We start from the raw sequence: 13234 nt of genomic DNA, 5'->3' as shown, positions 1-13234 counted from the left end.
CTCAACCTTAAACTTTTAGTGCCTAAAATGCAGCTGTCTGTCCACAAGATTTTCCCCCAAGGGGATTAAGAAAGAATTATTATTTTCATTATAAGCTAAAGCAGCCTGTAGAGACTAGAGTCACTAGTGACTGCAAAATTAAGAAAAGAAAAAATATATGAATGTCTTTTTAAATGTTTTATTTTATAATAAATTGAGAAAAAAAGTAGCTTATGCCTTCACTTTGTATTTATAGATTACTGCATGTAGACTGATGACTGATTTTTCTATTAACAAATGTACTATATTTACCATACAGAATAGAGAATAAAACAGAGAACAGTTTAATTCTTTTTCTTACAGTTTCTCTTTTTTCCAGTGCATACATAAAAAAACTTAGGCTTCTTTATAAAATCACATCTAATGAAATCAACCAATTTGCTAATGCAGAAAACAGAGACTTGTACACTCTCACTTCACTCAGTGCATACAGTATGATATCTCCACTGGCGCACCCTGATATCTAACCAACCATGCAAACACGTGACTATTTAAACCATCAGAACCATCCTGCACAAAAAACAATGGTTAAAAACTATCTTAAATGTACACTGACAAACAGAAGTTCATCTGAGAGCTTCAGGCAAACAAGAGTACTGAAAAGGAGTTTGTAATGTTTAGAGGACTGGTCATAGTTAAATGTCCAATAAAAATGACGCCATTATAACAATGGCATAGAATTTTGGTGGTGGCAGTGTATTGTTAACTTGTGCCATTCCATAAACCATCTCATGCTACATTTCTACTACAACATATTAACACCTTCAATTCATGAGTCTAAAGGGAAATAGAATCTATCTGTAAAAAAGTCACATCATTTACAAATGACTACTAAACAACTTCAACAGCCAGCTTTGTTGTTTCAGTCTGGATTCAACAGCAGACCTGTTCTTATAGCAGGAAAATGTTTGCGGAAAACAAACAGTTTTACTAACTACAGGTTTATCCAAGATAATACCATCCAAATGACCAGTAGCATACTGCTGTTCACATGAAGGAGAGGTTTATAACCTGGCTTAATAAATTCTCCATTGGGCTATTATCAGTCTTACACTTGTAATAAGAGGGAAAAAAAATGTTCACGCTATTTATACAGTGAGAACATATATGAGAACAAATGAGAAGTGTGTGTTACACCATTAAATAGTCCTATTAAGTGGCTGGATAGTGTAATGGAGGAACCAGGGTTCTAATCCTGGCTACCTCTAGTACTAGTACTAGTGCATAAGGCAGCAAGACCTCCTTACATTTACTTGCCCTGTACCTTTTAAGTTGCTTTGGATAAAAGCATCTGCCAAATGACTAAATATAAATGTAAGTATTCTAAAATTACACAATTCATTAGCTTTCATAAAAACTCTTGCTTGACATTTGAAACACTTCACAGTTTGGTTGTTTTAGTTGTTTTTTCAAGCTGTAGAGTTCTTTACAACAATCAAAAGTATAACAGATCCAGAAGATGAAGTGGATGTAATAAATAATAAATGATAATTGTTAATGAAAATAATGTGGTGAAAGCTGCAAATAATGGTCTATGTAATAAAACAATTAATAGGCAATCCACACATGTATCACATAGAGCAGACACTAGACACTTCAAAAAAACATTTTAAAAATCTTGCTATTTTAAAATCTCTCTTGCTCTCTAAAGAAACGCTACATCGCATACTATAAAAAGTAAAGACCCAGTGTTTTGACTAATGCTAAAAAACATTTATTATTTTGCACATAAATAAATCTACTTATTTGTCAGTGGAGACACTTTCTGTCCTTCCTAGGCACAGGAAATAAGCTTCAAGTTAAATTTGTTAACTCTGGCTCCCGCCATTGAGTCCAGATCCTGTGGTCTTTTGTAGTCCATTCAGTTGTCACTGCTTTAAAGAGTTCAATATCCTGCTTGTAGAAACAAACTGATGACATTTTCCATCATTTAATGGTCAAACTGTAATCAAAGTGTTCGGAAACAAGTTCAGCTTTTATTTGAAACTGCACAGCAACAAACTGGCACGATGTTTGTACTAGGTCCTACACATGAGAACATCTGCAAATGGACCAAGGAGGTTCTTATTGAAGATACACCTGACCCACACCAGGTAGGTGGTGAAGGGCTTAATGTTCTCTGAAAAAGTGTAGTTCTGTTGAGGAAGGATATAAGGCATGTAGGTATTCTCTCCTTGTTCCTGGATCCACACCTCGTACTTTACCTCTCTTACCTTTAGGTATTTCAGATTCCAGGGGATCTGCCAGGACACTGTGAGTTTAGCCTCATTAGTGGTTTGTACCGAGGTCTGGCATTGGGGTTCTCTGACGCGGCCTGGGTGGACTGTGGTAGGCAGCTTGGCCTTCTTCAAGCTGGGCTTAGTCTTCATGCCCTCTTTCAGAACTTCCAAAAAGGAAGGGATGTCGACCAGTGTGTCCTGGTAGATCCGGAAGAGCCACTCTGGGTTTCGGCAGCACAGGTGCCTGGGGACATCTTTACTAGCCAGTATTCGCTGTTGTTCCTCTTTCTCCAAGTGAGCAATGCCTCCTTGCTCCCACGGTCTGTCTGGGTGAGTGATGGTGTTCTCCTCCTTAGTATTCCTCCAGGAGATATAATGAAGGTCCATGCCTGGAAGGGAGGTGAGGGTTTTATATGGGGTGTACTGCTCTGGGTTCACAGCAAACGGGAACAGCTCCACCACAACTGCTCCTCTTGGAAGGAACAGCGAGGTGATGAGCTGAGCTCCATGCATGCTAACTACCATAGAAGCACCACTGATGACCTGGACAATACTGGGGAAAGACTGTTCCTCCAGGGATACTGTGACCACTCTCATCTGGAATTCCTGTGCCAACGCCATGATAAGCTCAGCTTCATTTAAAATCAGCCTTGTTGTTGAACGACTGAAAACAACAATGTATTCATCTTTTTTGTCTCTCTGCTTCTCATCTACAACACTCCCTCCGTCCCTCTCAGCCTCCTCTACTCTGGTGATATTCATTTTCTCCATCAGAGCCCTGGCAAACTGCCTGATCTCATTTCCTGAGACCAAAATGTTGGCTTTAGGTCCCTGCGGCTGGACAAACCCATACTGGTACCAGGTAGTCATTTTAGACAAGCCAACATAAGATTTGGTGAAACACATCAGCTTGCCAAAGTTTCTAAGCTGTTCTTTCAGTAGAGGCTGTTTGGTGCTAAGAAGGCGATAAAGGTCAAAGTGCGGGCCTTCACCCCATCCCTCCATAAACACCAGTCGAGCTTCATCATCCAAGTCTGTATACTGTTTCATGGTATAGAAAGCTGGGAGTAGGTCATCATGGAATACATGCATTAGGTTATCTGGATTAAACCGATTCAGGATCAGTGTCACATCTGGTACAAACACAGGCTTGGGCATGAACTTTAAAGCTGCAGCCGGGAGCTCTAAAAAGTTGAAGTACTGGGTGTTGTGATCCTCTACTGAAGACAAGTCCAGCAGGGCAGGTTGGAAGCGCCTAGACCCCAGATTAGGCAGCATAACAGAGGAATTGGAGTGGAAGAATACAAACTCCTCTGCCTCTGAGCAGTAGCAGAGGTAGTCGAAGCGACAGATGCGGTCTGTGTGCATCTTGCCCGTGCAGACCATGCGAGTGCCATGGTCCTGAAGAGCTTGCAGGGCAACATGGTAGTCAATGCGGGCCTGCGAGATCTCTTGGGACTGCCGTGTCATATGTAGTTCTTCTTCCAGAAGAGCAGCGTGCTCACTGAGTTTGGAATACTTCCAAAGTAGAGCTGCAACCACAGACACCAGCAGCCCATTAAGGAGTGCACCCACACTCATCCTGCAGCCTGCCACTGAAGCCCGCATCACTGCTGCTGCTGGGGACCCACCTCCCGACTCCACTTGGCCTCTGAACTCATAGGGAGGCGAGAAAATATTTGACACCTAAAAATGACAGAAAGAAGTGGATAAAAGAGAGTGGAGCAGGGGATGAGGAGAAAGCAAAGAAGGAAAAAGAAGAAAGGACATAATTTAAAGATAGATAAGCTAACCAGACCAAGAACAGACCAAAAAACAAAAAAAAAAAACTTACTATAAATAACTACCTGAATACCAATGCATTAGACCCAAAGGAGCACTGATATAATTATTAAATCAATAGACCAATAGTATAATGCTACAGTGCTCTTTATGTAAGCGATACAATCCAGTGATTCATCAGAGCAGGTTTCAGCTCTCACCTTTGGGAATAGCACTCGTTTACCTTGGCAAACAAATGAAACATTTTGCTAATCGTACATCTACTGTCACCCTCTCTGGATCCGTTAAGACAAATTACACAGTGAGGAGGCACAGAGAAAAGAACAGGTATATGGCTCTCAAGTCAACTCATCTACATACCGAGAGAACAAGTGAGTCATTGACACACTCTAAATCAAACCAAAAGCTAATGACCAGCAGCTGCACAAAGACACAATCTGACTAGCACGCAAAAAAACTAGGAATTAAGTCTAAGGGCTAGTTTAACCAAAGTATGGCAAAGCTAATTTGCCATTTTAGTCCTCCGTCTTACAAATGTGTTCCCACATCAACATGCACATTCACACAGCTGGCAAGAGGGATGATCTCAAGTCAGTAATTTACAGTGACATCCAGTGTCACAAGAAAGAGAAATTTCTGCAACTCGCTGGGTCAGGCTCTTAAATTCAGTTGACAACAGGCCATGTTTGCAAATTTCTCACAATCTGTCTTTTCTTGGAAAACATTGTGGAGAAAACACAGATGGGAAGAACAAAATGAATATTGGCTAAATTTAGGTGCTCCAGTTTCATTGTTCTGGCATTGTGAGTGCTGTCTCACTGTCACACTGACACTACCTTCAGAGCCATTGTTAATTAACTTACACTAAGTGTAAGTAGGTGTAATACATGTTAATTTTAAATTGTTCTCTGCATTGTAAATCACTTTCATTAATTTACATGATTTTGCACACATTTGCATATAATATATATATATACATACATATATTTAGATACATAAATATTCCTATTAATTGTTGATGTATCACATCAACCCTTAATCGTGTCCTAGTGTACACTGCATAACTGAATGAATGATGGGAACCTACTATCTAACTGTATTGGTACAAGTAAAACAAAACTGTACAGGTCTTTGTGCACAGACTTTTCCCAGAAACCACATCAATCTTGAGCTTTGTTTAGTGTTTTTGGTTCACATTGGATGGGCAGTGATCAGCATAAAATCACTTTCTCTCTTGTGTTCCAACTATTTTTTCACACAATGCATGTTTCACCTGCTCTTTACAAAAACAGCATACATTCCCCATTGTAGCTTGCAACCAAGGAGAGACGCCACTCAACACAACACCCGGCTTTGGCCTGCTGATGTAGGATACAATGTCAGAATATACCTTTTATGTTTTTCAATATCTAATGTGAGGTCCTTAAATGGCTTTTTGGGGGAGGCAATTCCTTAACTTATAAAAAGCAACTTGGCAACAGTTTGCCTAAAAATTTTGTTTTCTCACAGTTGTCAATCAAAAGCATGACAGCTCACATGGCTTTTTAGTTTAATTTTTCTTTTAAGCTTCAGGCTGAACTGTAGGCATTATTGACTCAGTGACTGGAGCCAAAAGTCCATAGTTTCTTACACAGCCATTACTGAGGAAGCTGCCACGGGTCAGGTAGGACAGGTAATAAGGTTTTATTGGTGTTGTTTGAGAAAGTATGTGTTTTTGGATAATCAATAAGATCAAGAGGAGAGGGAATCTAAATAGATGGCAGTAGGAAAAAACACATCATTCATTCAAACAAATGCCCTAAACTCAACTAATATGAATGCCCTCTGCAATTTACCCGTGCTAAGATATCAAAAGCATCAAAATGTCAAAGCCACAACACGCATAAAATGCACTGAACTGCATCGTAGCATGTAACCTGGACTGTAGCCTGGATGCTGTAAGATGCTTTCTAGTTGCAGTCATGTTATTTTGAATACACAGGTTAAAGTTGGGCTCAGACTCAAGCCTGAAACATGAGAGCACTTCCCTTAATCTAATTTCTGTGTGTGTGTGTGTGTGTGTGTGTCTTCGGAGTTCACCAACAGTGTGAAAATGGGAGCCAAGACACCAACCAAAAATAAAAATGTTCAAATAAAGTAAAGGTTACTACAGTTCCAAATATAATCTGAAATGGTTTCCTACAGTGCATCCAGAAAGTATTCACAGCGCTTAACTGAAACAAAGATTGAACTCTTTGGCCTTAATGCCAAGCGTCGTGTCGGGATGATCCAGGCACCGCTCGGCACCTGGCCAATACCATCCCTACAGTGAAGCATGGTGGTGGCAGGATCATACCATGAGGAAGTTTTTCAGCGGCAGGAACTAGGAAACTAGTCAGGAAAAGATAAATGCAGAAATTTAAAAAGACATCCTTTAGAAAAATCTGTTCTAGTGCACTCTGGATCTCAGACTGGGGCGACGGTTCATCTTTTATCAAAATGACACTAAGCACACAGCCAAGTTAACAAAAGAGTGGCTACAGAGCTACATTGAGTGGCTCAGTCAGAGCCCACTCTTTAACCCGACTGATCATCTTTGAAGATATCTAGAAATGGTTGGACCCTCCCCATCCAAGAAGAATGGGAGAAACTGCCCAATAATATTATGTGCCAAGCTTTAATCCACTTTAGAATAGGGCTCTAAAATAACAAAGTGTGGAAAAAGTTAAGTGCTGTGAAACTTTCTGGATGCACTGCATTTCTTAGTGTGGACCTGATTAAGTAACACTCTAATTCTATGTCCAGATCTCTCATTTTATTGCATTCTCCAACACACAGTCCTACTGACCTCGTGTGGGAAATGTAATAACTTTAAAGTTCCCATATTATGCAAAATATATAAGTATGCTGTTGTGCGCTTCCACCCCAAAGAGGGAGGAAGTTCCAACTTCAAAAACGATTTTGGAGAGGCTCTGTTTGAGTATTTTAGACACACAGCTGATGAACCGATCCTCACTAGTGCTGGTTAGTGCTGGTTAGTGCTGGTTAGTGCTGGTTAGCGCTGCAATGCTAAACAAATTAGTCACAAGAAGCAGATGGACCTGCACTCGCTATCCTCCTCTCTGCTCTCACATAATACATCATCCACATGACTTGGCTTATAATGTCAAGTTTTGCTTTGTTTTGCATATCTCACATTTGTTCATGTAAAGATCCTAGAAAAACATTCTCTCATTCTCAAACATTCTCTCTTTGCTATATTACTTCCTTTGTTCCTTCTCATTTTAAAATCAGCTGAGAGAGTCCTAAAAACACAGATCACCTTTTTTTCTTCCTCCCTTTACCTGCTTTTCTCTTCCTTTGGCTACTTGATTGCTGATCTCTGCTGGCTGTTATGATGTGTCCTTATTTGTTGTCATCTTTTCTCCTGGACCAAATGTGCCCTGTCAGGTTGGATCAAGCTGCTTGGAGCATTATGTGGCTGTACAAAGATACATCTAACACATTTGGACGGTCACACACATACACACACATTGTTCAGTTACATAATACCCAGCAATGCCATCCAGTCTAGTTGTGAAAAGCAAACTGGCTGCTTCATAATGAGTGTCACAAAATGCCCCTGGTCTCTGTTAGACACATGACATGTCTGACGACTTGCCTTTACCAAACAGAGACTGATTACTCTCCTAACTGATAGCCTGATACAGCAAATGGTATAATAATGAGCACTCTACTTTCCCAAGAGACACAAGAGAAACTGACGTGTGGCTGATGTGGACAACCTGCGAATGTGTGTGTGTGGAAGGGAAAGACAAAGAGGAATGAAGTTAGAAGGACAACCTCTGAAAACATTGCAGCACAGAACTTCACACTAACCCAGAACAAAAGATGCTATTCAAGAATGGAATATAAATAGAGTATGTAGTCTCAATGTATGGTTAAATGTCCAAGCTTTATAGAATCTAAAATCATCTAGTATGGAAACTATGTAAGGGTAACCAGAGAAAATCAGGACTTTTTTTCTGCCCTGATATTTATTAATAGTCTATTAATAAATATCTTTAAAGTGTGATATGTGCCCAAATTTGTCAGTGCATATGGGCCCATGTCCACATGAACAGATGACAGAATGTACTTCAAATGGGCTTATAATTTAACTGATATGAAATTAAAAATTGGTAGTAATAGGTCTGAGCGATATGGAAAACATTTCTTTCAATGTGATTTTTTTTTCATATAAGTCAATGTCTATATATCTATATATCTATCTGTCTATCTATATTATAAGTTAAATCCCCCAATAGGTAGAGCAGTTGTCTGCCAATCATAGGATTGGTGATTCGATTCCCAGCTGCTATGTCACATGCCAAAGTGTCCTTGGGCAAGATACTGAACCCCAAGTTGCCCCCGGTGAGTCAGATCAGCTGCATAGCCGCTCTGTCATCAGTGTGTGTGTGTGTGTGTGTGTGTGAATGGGTAAATGAGATGCAGTGTAAAGCACTTTGAGTACCAGTTAGGTAGAAAAGCGCTATATAAGTGCAGATCATTTACCATTTCTGACCGTTCTCAATGGTTGATACAATGGTATTGTATATGTTCTAGCAATAAATTAGGCTATTACATATGTGATATTACTATGTATCTTCGAATTTTTGGTGGAAGACATGATGCTAAAAAGTGGACAATGTCGTTGTACTAATATGTTGTTGTACTAATATCACACCGGCTGTTTAGAGGAACCGCCAGCACTTGCTTTGGTCTGTAAACTCTTGCAGTGTTCATGCTCTAAAGGGCGATACTGCTTCAGATAGTAAAAAGATTAATGGTAATACCTGTCTTTTTAGAAACATGACTTTGACACAGTGTCAAAGTCATGTTTCTAAAAAGGCATGTGATGAGAAGTGGCATCACATGCCACTTCTCAACTGTGCCATTTTATTTAAAAAGATTGAACCCCCCCCAAAATATAAACATGGAATTTCATTGAAACACACATAGGTTTGACCAAAGTGAACTGTAAAGCCTAACACACCCAGGAATCAGTGTGGTTTGAGGAGGTTAAAATGGATAAACTAAATATCACAGAAGATCTATTAGCACTCTCGTGAGTGTATTTGAATTTAGCCAGTTTCTCATTAAGCCACCAGCAACTGTGCTCTTGTCCTTGAGAGGGCAAATAAAATATTAAGTCAGTTAGAAACCTGAATCATGACACAGTAGCTACTTTAAACAAGACTTTAATTCAAAGCTACATCAGTCCTAACAGTTTTGTGATAATCAGAGAATTCAGCTGATTTAGGACTCTGAACCTAAACTAGAGAGATTAGATTAGATTAGATTAGAGAGATTAATGTTAAGCATCATCCTGCCTCATGCAGAAGATGGACAAGCTTCATCTGCATTGTTCTTAAAGCCAAGGTGACCAAATGTACTGTGCATTAGCTGAGCCCTCTAATAAGTTCATATATATCATTAGTTTTTGCCATCGGTTAGTTATCCCTGACAAAAACTAACTTCAACAAGCAACAAAAATAACTGCTTTCAAAATGTTCTTTTCGCATTAATACTTTCATAATTTAAACATAACTGCTTTATGCTGCAAATGTACAATCAAGATTTGTGCACAGTAGCTTCCCTAAACTTTGCAATGAGAACCATCCAGGAGCCATGCACTTTTACTTCTGTGATGAGATCACTATGCCAAAAATCCTTGCCTGCATTTATCAGACACACATAACTGAAGACCCATCAGCTCGGCGAGCCTTTTGAGCTAGGATCACCTAAATATTATTTTTGTGCCATATAGAATATTTATATGTTTATGCAGTAATGTTAATGCAATGTGAGGTTGTGCCACTTCAGAAAGCCATGCAAGTGAATTCTACTAAGCAATTACAGGAGGTGGAAGTACATGAATATAAAGTTATTTTGAAAAAGAGTAAGCAAGCATATTTTGTACATGAAAATGCAAGACCCAACACTGCCTCGGGTCTTTTAGACAGTGAGAGATGGTGGGGGGTGAACTCACCTCTGAATATTCCTCAAAGTTGCTTACAAAAGGATCAGCACAGAACCTCGACAGAGCTGATACATAATAAAGTAACAGGTAGTATATGAACAACTTCTGCCCAAAAACTTTTACACAACTTTCAGCAAGAGAACAAAAAGGTTAAGTAAAGTCGCATCGAGCCACTATAATGAAGTGGAAAAACACTGTTAGCTTGTACAGAAGATGTGTTGGCTGCAGCTGTCAGTCAGTGTTGGAAACAGAAACTGACACAGTACAGTTAGAGGATCTGCCAGCATTTTTCAGTCTTCTGTATGGAAACATTACAGATTTTGTTTCCTTTGACTAATGGGCAAAGAAGTGGCGGATAAATGTCACTGTGTGCAGGTACACTATGCAACATGTGTGGTTTGTGCTGGCAGTAGGACTTATATTGGCAGTAAGACTAATATGATGAATCATTTAAGAAGACGTGGCATAAGAATGTCTATCGACAGCACAAACAGGAAGGAGTGAGGCAGAAAACAACTACTCCTTCTCCCTGCAGAATTTTTAACAGTATCTCCATGCAGATTTAGACAAGGCTAAACCCATTACTAAAGCATTTGGGGTGTTTATAGTGAAAGATATGCATCCCTATGGTGGATGTCATCTGGGATGCAGTATTTCAGCACACTATCATCTTCATGATTTCATGATGATATGCAGTGCCCTTTTTATGCCAGATGTGGGTTCTTTACAAATAGTTCAATCTTAGTTTTGTTTTGTCAGTCCACAAAACATTTTGCCAATACTGCTGTGGCGTGTTAATGTGCTCTTTTGCAAACTTCAGGCGTGCAGCAAAGTTCTTTTTAGTAAGCAGCAGCATCTTCTGTGGTGTCCTGCAATAGACACCCAGCTAGTTCAATTTCACCAACTGTAGACCTAATGAACACAGATGTTAGCCAGTTCCAATGATGCCTTCAGATCTTTGGCTGTCTCTCTGGGTTATTTCTTTACCTCATTGATGAATGTTTGTTGTGCTCTCATTTTGACTGGCCGTTCATTTCTTGGTAGTAGCCAAAGTGTCTCCATTTGTAGCTTGTTTGCCTAAATGTAGACTGGTGAATTTCTATAGTCTTTGACATCACTTTGTAACCCTTTCCAGTTTTATGTAAATTAGATAGATTTTTGATCGTAGATCCTCTGAAAGCTTCTTTTGGCGAGGTATGGCTCACATGAGTATCTTCTTCTTGTGGAAGCAAACTCAAAATGTTTGAATGCTTTTTAGCACTATGAGATTTTTGTGGTTGTTCTCAATAAAGACATAAAAGATCAGAATCACATTAAATTTGTTTATACTCTGGACTTAGATCAAGATCAGTTGATATTGTATGAGAAATTAATCCAGAAAACCATGAAATTCCAAAAGGTTCACGTACTTATTCTTGGCAATGTATGCATCTTCAAGGTGTCCAGCTGACAACTTACACAACAAAGCATACGTGCATGCTTCCCAGAGCACGTCAGCAAGTGGTTTGCACATGTAGCATATTGTGAAGTGCTTTAGACATCACTCACTGGAGGTCCACTTTCACTGACATCATCTAACACCTATATGCAAAACACATCGCAATATCTAAGCTACAGTTTTAATTGCTCGAAATGCGTGGAAATACATTTAATGATATTCCAGCAGGAGGACAATATTAGCATAACCTAAACACTCAATGATACCTACATATATTTGATATTTCTTTTCCGAGCCTAAATCAAATATACCTTGAGCCAGATACGAGCTGAATGCTCCTTTCTAACCGCTGGACACGCTGAGAAGGCAAAGTGCAGAGACACGACAACCTCTAGAATTTCATCAGACCACAACAATGTTGTGTGTCAAAGAAACAAATACGAAAGATCATCTGTACAATAATTCTTACCGTGGGTCTGAAAATGTTGCTTTTTGTCTTTGCGGACAGTTGAGAGGTTAGCTCAGTGAGGCAGCATCAGCATCAGTACGTTACGGAGACGAATCCGAACAGACGCACAGGACATGAGGTGGAAGAGAAAACCAAGAATACCGGCGGACACGGGGACTATCGGTAAAAACACCGGCGTGTTCAGTCATTAGGGTCCCCAAATCACAGCCGGGGTTCTCTGTTGTTGTTTACAAGCTAGCCTAGCTGTCAGGGAGACAGAGAGAGAGCAGCTGTCTAGATGTCGACTCCACTCTGCTGTATCCTGTCTCCACCTACCGCCGGGGGAAATCTCGCACTCAGATCTCGCGATGACGCCCTCATTTACTTTCAACTGTATAAAATGTAAGCACAAAGCAGAGCAGGCACAAAAACAGGTACACAGCCCACACAAAGATCAAAATGTATTTGCCTACTGAAATAATAAAAACAAACTAAAAAAAGTTTTAACAACTTTTTCCACAGATTAGCTATTCATGTTGTCATAGTAACCAAATGTTAAGGGATGTTAGAGGGACTGAACAAATAGGAATACAAATCAGATCAAAATGTGATTATTACATTACACTGAAAGAACAAATGAAAACTGTGTAGACGTTGACGAGTTATCTACATCCACATATAGAGATTTTCTGTAAAAGTTGCTATTCACAACTAAAAGAGATGGTGCACCTGGGAGTGACTCTTAATAAGGTGAATTAATTCTGAAGGAATTGCTTTAATTGTATTGTATTCTTTAAAGGGAATTATAATTTGTCACACTGTGTGCATTGCTGAAAAAATAAGATATTTTTGCTCACACAAATGGCATAATAATTATATTTATTTTGTTTATTTGCTTTCATGATAACTGTTTGCTGATTTTGCTGCGACACGAGTTATTTCTTAGTAACTTTATGATGCTATAATACAACACATGCTTTTTTAAAAATGTTTCTTATTTTATGCATAAGCTATTTTTGGACCTTTTCTTCTTATTTCACTTTGAGACATTGAGTTTTAAAACTGAAAAAGAACAACAATAATAACAACAAATGAAGCAAAAGGTCACATATTTAACAAATTTACATAGTGTTTAGCATAGTGTCTATCTAGTGTAAAGTGATATGAATTGCTTGTTCTGGCTTATGTCATAGCTATTCATACTGTAGCTTATACTGCAAGTATAAACTATTATCACAAGGTATTATTTGCGGGTTGAATAATAACATAAGTTCCCAAGTAGCTGTGGTTGTTTATCCTATTTTAAT

At 39.1% G+C, this 13234-nt stretch overlaps 1 protein-coding gene across 2 annotated transcripts; it reads right to left on the bottom strand.

The window, feature by feature from the left end:
- Positions 1 to 679: 679 nt before the first annotated feature.
- On the bottom strand, positions 680 to 12246 carry pomgnt2 (protein O-linked mannose N-acetylglucosaminyltransferase 2 (beta 1,4-)). Of its 2 annotated transcripts, XM_026373328.1 has the most exons (3): positions 11949 to 12246; positions 7364 to 7500; positions 680 to 3944 (listed from the first exon to the last, which is right to left on the bottom strand). In XM_026373328.1, the coding sequence occupies exon 3, from the start codon at positions 3864 to 3866 to the stop codon at positions 2058 to 2060; it is 1809 nt and encodes a 602-aa protein (XP_026229113.1). In that variant the 5' UTR covers positions 3867 to 3944; positions 7364 to 7500; positions 11949 to 12246; the 3' UTR covers positions 680 to 2057. The 2 variants fall into 2 exon arrangements, with proteins under 2 accessions (XP_026229113.1, XP_026229112.1); XM_026373327.1 differs by lacking the exon at positions 7364 to 7500.
- Positions 12247 to 13234: the final 988 nt, after the last annotated feature.

Source organism: Anabas testudineus, chromosome 16 (assembly GCF_900324465.2).
Source record: "Anabas testudineus chromosome 16, fAnaTes1.2, whole genome shotgun sequence".
In the NCBI taxonomy this organism is placed as follows: domain Eukaryota; kingdom Metazoa; phylum Chordata; class Actinopteri; order Anabantiformes; family Anabantidae; genus Anabas; species Anabas testudineus.
This window is presented reverse-complemented; position numbering and strand designations above follow the sequence as displayed.